Source organism: Mus caroli, unplaced genomic scaffold, assembly GCF_978045245.1.
Source record: "Mus caroli unplaced genomic scaffold, Mus_caroli_1 scaffold_2, whole genome shotgun sequence".
NCBI classification, from domain to species: Eukaryota; Metazoa; Chordata; class Mammalia; order Rodentia; family Muridae; genus Mus; species Mus caroli.
In genome coordinates, this window is record NW_028227257.1 from 102934825 (window position 1) to 102945549 (window position 10725).

At 44.6% G+C, this 10725-nt stretch overlaps 1 protein-coding gene across 11 annotated transcripts in view; it reads left to right on the forward strand.

Moving 5' to 3' along the window:
- The window catches only part of Znf385b (zinc finger protein 385B), a 402760-nt gene extending 393059 nt beyond the window's left edge, over positions 1 to 9701 (forward strand). For all 11 annotated transcript variants that reach the window (XM_029474277.2, XM_085834743.1, XM_029474278.2 and 8 more), the window contains 4 exons: positions 4175 to 4420; positions 5556 to 5734; positions 6273 to 6374; positions 8208 to 9701. In XM_029474277.2, coding sequence (XP_029330137.1) covers positions 4175 to 4420; positions 5556 to 5734; positions 6273 to 6374; positions 8208 to 8423 — 743 coding nt within the window. In that variant the 3' untranslated portion in view covers positions 8424 to 9701. The remainder of the gene's footprint in view (positions 1 to 4174; positions 4421 to 5555; positions 5735 to 6272; positions 6375 to 8207) is intronic.
- The last annotated feature ends 1024 nt before the right edge of the window (positions 9702 to 10725 follow it).

Below are 10725 nucleotides of genomic sequence, written 5' to 3' on the forward strand. Positions count from 1 at the left end.
GGTGAAATCGTGAGCCATTTTAATTTTTATAATTTCATCTGAACTTATTTTCTAAATTTTAATAGTGAAAATGTTGTTACTATAAAGATTAATATTGAAGCCTAGTTAGAAAAAAATTATCACAACAATAAAATTCAAGAGTAACCCTTGCAAATAGAATAATAAAAAAATTGGTAGGGTTTTCAAACATTGTAAGTAGAGGACTTTTTTTTAATTAAGAGATTTATATATGCAGGACTTCCATCCACAGAATCCATTTCTTAGCACTGTATCCAGGAAATGCTGTCTTCTGTGTTAGTATGGCTCCCCACCCTCCCCCCATCTCACAAAGCACCGCATCTAAAATACAGCATTAACTTTGTGCAAGGTGAACTTCCTTGTGTAAAGTTTCTGGAGGAGAAAATAAGAATGCCTGGCTTTCCTCCTGCAGTCCATCAGCTGGGTCGGAAGGACAGTCCCCCAACAAAGATGCTGAGTGTTTTGAGCTTTGTGAAGTGGTGAGAGGGCCAGTCGCTTCAACATCCTGAAGCATAAAACCTTACAAGAAGTGTGTGCGTAGACAGGAAACAATTACGACAGTCAGAAGACCTGCTAATTAACATTAGGCAAGGGAATACTCGAAAATGGAATTTACATTAACTTGAAGTTCCAGATGACACGCATCTTTATTAAAGGAAGCAGAAGTAAACAGTACGTTAATTAAACCTTCAAATCCATTTCTAAAACTCAGGTTTTAAAAATGTCACTTAGCAAAGAGGAACAACACAGTAGATTGTGATATCAAGCCACTGAGAGGGAAAACAATAAGATTAGGCCCTGCTGTTCATAAGTTCACACATCCCGAGAGAATACCACTGTTTAAATATGTAAATGCAGCAGTGATTTTCGAGTTTTCTATATTGACCAGCAGGTATCCATTTAGCAACAGAATCCTCTGAATATGTTGAAATCATTTATACATTTCCAACATCAAAATTGTTCCTCGTGTTCCAAATTATGAAGACCCTAGCCTATTCATGGAGAATAATTATTTATCTAAATCTTACATGACTCTAAAGTTAAATATGCACTCCAGTCTGTTGTTAAAAGGGAAGTTGTGGTCCTCAGTAGATATAATTCAATAGGTTTGAGAGTCTCTGCCTCTGGGCTCCATTGACCACACCTGAGCAGCCTATCCTATCCTCCGCAGCCAGATTGAAACCCAGAGATGTATTATTATTTATTATTATTTATTATTATTCTTTAATCCTTTTTTGCAGTCCTGTCATTATCATATCCCTCTCCACCGCCCCATCTCCAAGAGGGTGTCCCCATCACCTCCCCCACCCCACCACCATACCTCCCCACTCCCTGGGGCCTCAAGTCTCTGGATGGCTATGTTCTTCTTCTCTCACTGAGGCCAGACCCAGCAGTCCTCTGCTGTGTATGTGTTGGGGGCCTCCTATCAGCTGGTGTATGCTTCCTGGTTAGTGGCTCTGTGTCTGAGAGATCTTGGGGATCCAGGTTAGTTGAGACTGCTGGTCTTCCTCTGGGGTCTCCCTCCTCCCCAGACTCCTCCAGCCCCTCCCCAATTCAACCACAGGGGTCTCAGACCTCTGTCCATTGAAACCCTGAAAAATTTTAACCCTACGCGTTCCTTCCTGTTTCTGCTTATGTAGTCTGTTTTCTATTCCTTCTTCACCCCCATTCTATGCTTATCTAAATCCGACCTTCAAAACTCCAAAAAGCCACTTCCTTAATGAAAAATGCCCCTTTCATTCCAAGCAGAAGTAATCATTTCTGCTCTATGCTTCCATGCCTCCCGCTGGTTTCTACCATAAATTAGAGCCTCTGAATGGCTGTCTCGTGCCCCTGGCTCCTCTGTAACTTTCAAGTCTCTACCTGGTTTACTTGCTGTTCTCTTCAGAGTCTAGCACCTTGTCAGCAATTAACGTGATGTCAACCTGCATTTGTTAGTGAATAAATTAACAATTTTTTAAAGGAGATTTAAAATGGGAATGTGTTTATTTTTTTTTCTTAAAGAAAAAACATAGAAAGAATAAAAAGACTTATTTTATACATCTTACTAGTGTAACATGAAGCAGGTGATTGCTGAGTACAATGTACAATATCCTCACTTAAGAAAAACCAATTACATAGAGAGATCTGTGTCTGTGTGTGTGTGTATAAATAAAGAAAAAATGAGTAGAGATGATATAAATGCTGTATTCACGTATGAAATTCTCAAAAAAATTAATTTAAAACAAAAGAAAAACGCCTTAAAACTAAACGGCAGTGAAGAAAACAACAGCTAATTCACATATAGGGTGACTTTTATAGGTGTCTGTAGTATTAATGATGATATATTAAGTCACTTCCCCTTTTTGCAAAAAGATTAGTATACAGCATGAAGACCAGGTATGGGGAACATCACACTCCTTTATGAAGTTGTTTTCTCATGTTAAAAATAAGGGGAAAAAATTACTCTCAGCCGTCCCTACCCCATAAGTCTGTTATAATAGAATGTTATTATTGTGTAACATAAGGATGCATGGAAATCGTGATGTAAGGAAGCCAATGTAGGAACCTCAGGGAGCCTGCATGCGTACACCACCGACAAGGTCAGACTCATTCAGGTCAAATGTATGCAAAACAGCAAATGGAGCAGTCGGAGCAGGAGGTAACTTGTGTGCAGTAGCAAATCTCCATCACAAGAGCTAGGCAGCTCCTACAGCACAATAGCAAGTAGGAAGACCACCGCATTGCTCAGATGTTTCTAAGTTCTCCAGGATGAAGGAGTCCCCATCTAAACAATAAATCTCCATCTTGATTTACTATCACCAATTAGAAGGAGCAATCTTCCTGCTAAAACTTTTATAAAAAGTTGCAGACTTTTTTTTTTAATTAAACTACATCTCATCCTAAGTGTGAATATATTTTCCGGAAGGGAATACAAAATATGGAAGCCAAGGATACAGCCCTCACCTCCTCAGATGGGGCCCTCTCTAGGACACTCTTGCTTCTTATTCAGTCTTCATGTGTCCATCTTAACATGGACCCCAACACAGAGGAGGGATAGAAACTGGTGAATGCCCAGATCAGTGAAGCTTTTAAAATCATAGTAAGCACCAAAAGCTTTGGTTTGCCACATGGAGAATTTTGTGAATAAACGCAGAGGCAGACACGTCGGCAGTCTTCTAAGCCAATGGTGTGCAGCACTGAATTACCTAGGACAGTTAGCAAATATCTTCTCACATAGTGTTCCTCTCTTAATTAACGTATCACTGGACATTTTTCTAAGAGTGCCAGCTCTACGAGAAATATACAGGGCATGGGTATGGTGTTGCCTATGAGGCCCCAGTTTTTCTTCCCAAGGGAGCCACTGAACAATGCCTCTGATTCTCCCAAAGTCACTGTGACCCCTCACAGCCTATCCAGACTCTTCAGGATAATAAGCCTCCAGTAATTGCATGACTAAAAATGTCAAGATGTCTTTAAATTATCTGACTAATATTCATTTTGTGACTGTGGTTGATCTGATTACTTTAAACTTTTTATTTAGACTCACACTAATTCATGAGCCTAGAGAGTGGAACTCAGCTCCCTCCCCCCCCCCCCACCCCCCCATGCTTTGGATAAGGTGCGGTCCCATTGAAAAGGCAGGACAAACTTAACTGATCATAACCACAGTTAGCCATGTTTCTTCCCTTCCTTCTACCCACGCACCCAAAGGTAAAATATTGACTTGGTATCAGAGTTAAATTTTGACTTCATACCCATGCCATAATTAAGACATAAGTTGTCAGCTGAAGCCAACATGGGCTAATGACCTTTCTCACGGTGCCATCTTGTCTTGTCATCGCGCTGAAGAGAAGCTGATTTTGCTATAGTAAAGCCTTCCCTAAGGTATGGCTTACAACTCAAGCATTTTAGAAAAGTCACCTACATTAAATGGGAGGCAAAGTCATGCTTCATAGATCACCATGATTTTAGGGTGACCTGCTGTGGAAACTAATAGGAACTAATGGGATGGGATGGACTTTTGTTTAAGTAACGCTCTACAAGATAAAATCCGTGTTAAACTTTAAAAGAACAGATGTTGGATTATCTATGTGGTATGGAGACGATATTCCTGTTTCTCATTCTGGCATGCATGGTATAGGAGCCTTTAGTAACACCTCTGTGTCGTCCTTAGAAGACAAAGGGAAGATAAAAGCCACAAGTTCCAGTCAGCCCTCAGGCTCCGAAGGAGGCTCCTTTCTCCTCAAATCTGGCACAACACCCCTGCCACTTGGAGCCATCGCGTCTCCCTCCAAGAGCACAAACGGCGCTCCAGGGTCTGTTGCTGAGTCAGAAGAAGAAAAAGCCAAAAAATTACTCTACTGCTCACTATGCAAGGTGGCTGTGAACTCCCTGTCACAGCTGGAGGCTCACAACACAGGTCAGCTGCCATCTTTGTCTCTTTGTCGTCTAAATAATGTTGATAACTAAACCCAACTCTTCCCAGCAGAATATCACATCTATTGTTCCCTCCTCCCCGTGATTTTAGGAAAGTATGGTCATAATTACTGAAAAATACAAAGCAGGAGTAGTGTGGAGACAAACTCATTCTTTATTTCATTAAAAAGCATCTAATACTGACCAAAAATCATTTTGACAAAGGACTGGAGATAGAGCCAAAGATTTATGTATAGTGGTCACTTATACACACTCATAAGAGAAAAAATGTGTGTGTGTGGTGTGTGTGTGTGTGTGTGTGTGTGTGTGTGTGTGGTGTGTGTGTGTGTGTGTGTGTGTGTGGTGTGTGTGTGTGGTGTGTGGGGGGGTGTGGGGTGTGTGTGTGTGTGTGGGTGGTGTGGGGGGGGTGGTGTGTGTGTAGTGTATGTGTGGGTGTGTGTGGTGTGGGGGGGTTGTGGGGGGGTGTGGGTGTGGGTGTAAACAAAAGTTCATCAGTAATGAAATTCAGAATACACTATAGTAGCCCAATGTGATATAATATATATTACTCAGATATTAAAATTAATGGAAAGAAAACATGTACCTGGGCCGGACATGGTGGTGTGTGCCCATTAGTTCTAGCACTCAGGAGGCTCAGGCAGGAGAATCACAAGTTTGAGGCTAGCAAAGGCTGCAAGGTGGGTTCAAGGCCAGCCTTGGATACAAAGTAAGACCCTGCCTCAAAGAAAAGTAGGAGGAAGAAAGGAAGTGGAGGGAAGGGAGAAGGAGAGAGGAGGGGAGGGAGAGAAAGTGACAGAAGAGGGGAGGGGAAAGAAGGAAAGAAAAATAAGGCTTCCTGTCGTTCATTTCTCTGTCTGTCTTATTTAGGTAGGGCCTTGTGCAGCACTGGCTGGCTTTGGATTTGCTGCACAGATGATAACCTTGACCTTCTGCCTCCACTTTATAAGTACTGGGCTCACAGGCATACACGCGCCAAGCTGAGATAACGAAGTGCTGGAGCTCAGTCGCAGGCCTTCACACATCTGGGCAAACACTCCCCCAACTGAACTCCACCTCCACCCCACACCCACACGCGGAGTTCTTCAATAGCTACTAAATATATACCTCTCTCTTCCTAGGATCTAAACACAAGACCATGGTTGAGGCTCGTAATGGAGCTGGTCCAATTAAGTCCTATCCAAGACCTGGGTCAAGATTAAAGGTACAGAACGGCAGTAAGGGCTCAGGACTACAGAACAAAACGTTTCATTGTGAGATCTGTGATGTTCACGTGAACTCAGAGATTCAACTCAAACAGGTAAAGTAGCCCAGACCAAGCCTAGCCACCGAGTTAGGTCACCACTGTCTGTCTATGGCTCCTCGTCTATAAATGGTTCTCTGTGTGCTCAAGGTTAAAGTTAATAGGCAACAATCTGCAACATGCAAGTGCTGTGTTGAAGAGAAGAGCATTGCCCAATACCTGAGCCTGCACTTTGTACCTCTCAGCTTCCAGCCCCAGTGCTAGAGACAGACAGACAGACAGACAGATGTGTAGTTCCCAAGGGAGTGCAGTGCATCAGAAGACAGGCTTAGTGGTGACCGTGGCAATCCAGGGGGTATCTGATAAAACTCGAGAACATTACAAGGACAGGGACATTGGGCTAGAAGGAAACGTCTTCTCTGTAGGGGAACAGAAAGTTAGTTAGTTAGTTAGTTAGTTAGTTAGTTTGTTTGTTTGTTTGTTTGTTTGTTTTTGGTACCCAACCCACCTTAGAAGGTGGGAATGAGAAATCAGCTATCCTTGTCTAGGAAACAAACCTTCCAGAGAGTCAGCTAATGCGACATACTTCTTTCAGCACATTTCAAGCCGAAGGCATAAAGACCGTGTGGCAGGAAAACCGCTGAAGCCGAAATACAGCCCCTACAACAAGCTGCAGCGGAGCCCAAGCATCTTAGCTGTAAGTTCCCTCCTGCCCCCGCCCTGCCTTGTGGGGCACCCTTGCTGAGTTGGATGGCGGTCAGCAGGAGAGCCTCTAGGGACAAGTGGGCACTAGACTCTGGAAGTGATTAATTCTGTCTGTCTGTTTGTTTGTTTGTTTATCATTTAATTGGCTGGGCTAGGGATCTCATGCAGAACTTCCTACCTGCCAAGCAAGAGTTCTACCATAAAGCTAAAGCATTCACGGGAGAGAAGGTCTTGATCCACGGTGGTGCCTGTGTGGAGATCAGAGGAAAGCTTGGGGGAGTTGGTTCTCTCCTTCCATCTTGAGGGTCCGGGAGATCAAATTCTGTCTGTGAGACCTGGCTGCAGGCACTTGTATCCACGGAGCCATGTCAGGATAGGCAGGAGGTGCCTCTACCTGCTGAGCCATCTCCAACAGGTCCAGAGATGTTAGAATGAGGTGCTTAATTCCAGCTACAGGGTACCTTAGAACAGCAAAGTGGAGCCTCTTGAAAAGACAGTGTCTTGGGACTGGAGAGAAGGTTAGAAGCTTGCAGGGGACTCAACTTTGGTTCCCAGCACTCAGGGCAAGCAGCTCACAGCAGCTCCAGGGGATCTGACACCTGAACATTGGAGGCATCTGCTCTCTCTCTCTCTCTCTCTCTCTCTCTCTCTCTCTCTCTCTCTCTCTCTCTCTCACACATACACACAATTAAAAAGAAAAAATATATATTTTAAGAGCTCATGTCAAAGATGACCTTCTGTAAGGAAAAAACAAACAAACAAACAAAAAAACAAAGAAAGCTGAAAGCCTAAAACAAGAACAAGTGATGTCTGAGGAATTCTGGGAAGTTTCAGACTTGGAACGTGGGGTTACTTTTGTGACAAAAATCCATACAGTTAGTATCTCCCCATTTTCTGGTATGTGTTTGTATGGATATATGAACATGTTCATATTGCTCATTCTGCGCATGTTGGTAATCAGCCTGTCCCACGGGCTCTCCATATGTCCTGTTTTCAGTCCCTTACACAAACACCTAGGGACTTCAGCAACAAGTCTCATATAACTACACAGATGGATGGATTCACAGTGTCCCTGGGGCTGGGTCTAACATGGTCTTCAGTCTGAGGTGGACCTGAGCTAGGCCTGCTGGAGGGGATCTTAGATTACCTTCTAAGGTACCAGTGGATGCGGCAAGCAGGTGGTGCCTGTATTAAGCAGTTTGCCGCACAGCCCCTGCTGGTTGCAAAAGACAGACATGTAGGATTGATTTCTTCCTGGGAAGCATCCACACTGGGTTCCTTTAAATAGAGAAGGTTTCTAGCCCACTGACAGTCACTGTCGAGCACAGGATTTGATTTAGCTGGAATTTGGGTTTGCTTTTTTTTTTTTTTTTCAGAGAATGCTCATCACGTGGACAATACAGAAGTACAAATTGGTTTTATGTTCTCATCTCCTGGGTCCCTAATGTTCTATCCCTCAATTGCCTAACCTCAATACAGTGTGTCTAAGAGACGTGAAAACCCCAAACTGAGCGTGTTGGATGTTAGGACGCATCCGAAGACAAGTTCAAGGCCAGCGTAGGCAGCATACACCTCTCTGGGTCACGTGGTTTTTTAGTTGCTCTGGTTGCTAAGCATGAATCTTCTAGGTGTCTCTCCGGAGACAAAAGCTGAGGTATCAAAAATCAAGTCACACCCAGAGCCCCTGAGCCCAGTGACAGCCATCATTTCATGACTTCTTAAAGTCAAGATGTTGAAAAATCCAACGCATTGGCTCTGTAGGGAAAATCTCTGTGGTGCTGTAAACAGTATTGTCACCCCTTTCTGGTTTTCGTCCCGTCTTTAGGCAAAGCTTGCATTCCAGAAAGATCTGATGAAGCCTCTGGCCCCTACGTTCCTGTCTTCACCCCTGGCGGCCGCAGCCGTGTCCTCTGCGCTGTCGCTGCCACCTCGGCCATCCGCCTCTCTGTTCCAGGCTGCAGCCATCCCTCCTGCGCTGCTGAGGCCTGGCCACGGGCCCATCCGGGCCACGCCTGCCTCCATCCTCTTTGCCCCTTACTAAACACCCAGAGCCCGCGACAGGCCAGGCCAGTGGGAAGGTGTAGAAGAAAAGCCCAAAGGATTCAGCAGTATAAGCCCTGTGTGTGACTGTAAGTACCCCACCCACCCACTCACAAAGTGCAGGCCACCGCCCAGCCCCACCTCCAGGGACAAAAGGAGGCCAGGCTCAAGAGCGTGTCTCTTCCGGTGCCCTCTCCATCCTACCCCAGCCAATTGGTGTATTTGAGATTCTTAAGTTTCTTGGAAATATATTGATCAGAGAAAGAAAACCGACCCTGTGTGTTCCCATGGCGTAACGATCTGGCTTAGAAACAAAATAGAATCTCTTCCTGACAGACTTGAACAGTAGGCTCTTCCTCGGATGTCTGTAAATAACTCCAGAATCCAAGCGGGCATATTCTAGTGTGGAACAAAAGTCCATCGCAAGTGCTTAATTGTGGATGCCATCCTCCCCACGGCTCATGGAGGTTTTTTTTTTTTCTTTTCTGGTGTACTAGTGTCCACAGGGATTGTGTACTGTTCTAGACCCGAGTACTGTTGTACCCTGCGTAGTACTAGATCGTAACCCTCGTTGAATTAAACTTTTTTTTCATTGCTGTGTAATTGTTAGGAAGCAAAGTAGCTTTGAAAATTTTTCTCTTTAAGAGAACAAAAGATAATGTATTTTCTTTATTTCATGTTTTATTTGGAGATATTTAAACGAAATAGAAAGCCATATAACATAGCTATAATTACTACCTGTTTGCTATTTTTGTTTTTAACTTATTTTTGTAGCATCCTCACTGGTTTGAGTTGCTAAGCAAATGTATACAAAAAAGACAAAAAACAAACAAACAAACAAAAAAAGAGCTTCCTAAATTGCACATTTTTGCACCTTCTGTGCATCTGCAAGAAGACAGTGAATCCGTGTATTTCTACATAATGATCTTCACTTTAAACTTCTGTTTCCCATTGGTAGCAATGCTACACAACTCTGTGGCTCCCTGATGCAATAATGTACAGAAGATATATAATTTATAAATTGAACAATCTGTCTTTCTGTTCAATGACTGTGTCGCAGGTCATGTGACCATGCTTCCCCTCCCCCACCCCTCCCCCCTAATACTCCCCCCCAAAAAAACTGTTGTTAAGAAGACTGGAATGTTGTGATATCAGGGGCAAGAGGTATCATAAAACAACAACATAGAGTGAACTCTTTTAGAGGGCCTATATCTGCAATCTGTAAATGGTAAAATGTCTGTGTATTTTTTTAAATGTACCTTTTCAATAAAAGTACCAAAAAAAAAAAAATCTGCTGGTGTTTCCTGCCGTCTTTTCTCAGGAGACTCCTGTAATTTCACATTACCTGTTGAGAGCTGTCAGATAGGGAGGAGGATTGCCTCTTACATATTTCACTCTTTTGCAAGTGTTCTTAATTATCATGTTTATTCACTGCTGTTCACAGAGTCTGTGTGAGGGTAGGCTTAGCCACCACCTTCTCCCCGACTGTCTGAGAGGATGGACCAAAGTAGTGACATTATCCAAAATGGTAGCAGCCGGCCAAAACCTGTGACTCTGGGTTCTTAGGACTTTGTGCAGGCCCTTTAAATCTCCAGTTCATTTTTTATCCCTGTCAGTGACATTTATGGACCATGGTTATAGGGCCATGGAGGGGCACGGCCCCTCCCTCCAGTCAGGACACCTCATTATATCACTTTTAAAACATAAGGTTTAATGCATCGCTATTTATTCTGATGAGCTATTTGCTTCCTTGCCAGCTAAAACTGTAACCTAAAATAACAACCATTTTGTTACATCAGGATTTCACAGGCTGATAATTCTAGAGGGCATTTGTCTGGGTTGTGCTTCTGTTCCCTTGGGGATCATCAGAGTTTCCTTGGTCATAATCTGCCAGGAGCTGGGTCTGGGCTAGGCTGAGGCTGGGTCTGGAGAGGGGCTGGAGTGGGACTGGGCTAGGCTGGGGCTGGGGCTGGGGCTGGGGCTGGGGCTGGGGCTGGGGCTGGGGCTGGGGCTGGGGCTGGGGCTGGGGCTGGGGCTGGGGCTGGGGCTGGGACTGGGACTGGGCTAGGCTGAGGCTGAGGAGGGGTTGGGCTGGGGCTGGGGGTGAGTGGCTGGGCTGGGACTGGGAGAGGCTGGGCTGGGCTAGGGCTGGGGGAGGCTGGGCTGGGCTGGGGCTGGGGCTGGGGCTAGGCTGAGGCTGGGAGGGGCTAGGGAGGGGTTGGGCTGGGGAGGGGAAGGGGATGGCAATGGGCTAAGGATGGGTTGGGGCTGGAGGTGGGGCTACCCAGATAATTTCACTGGCC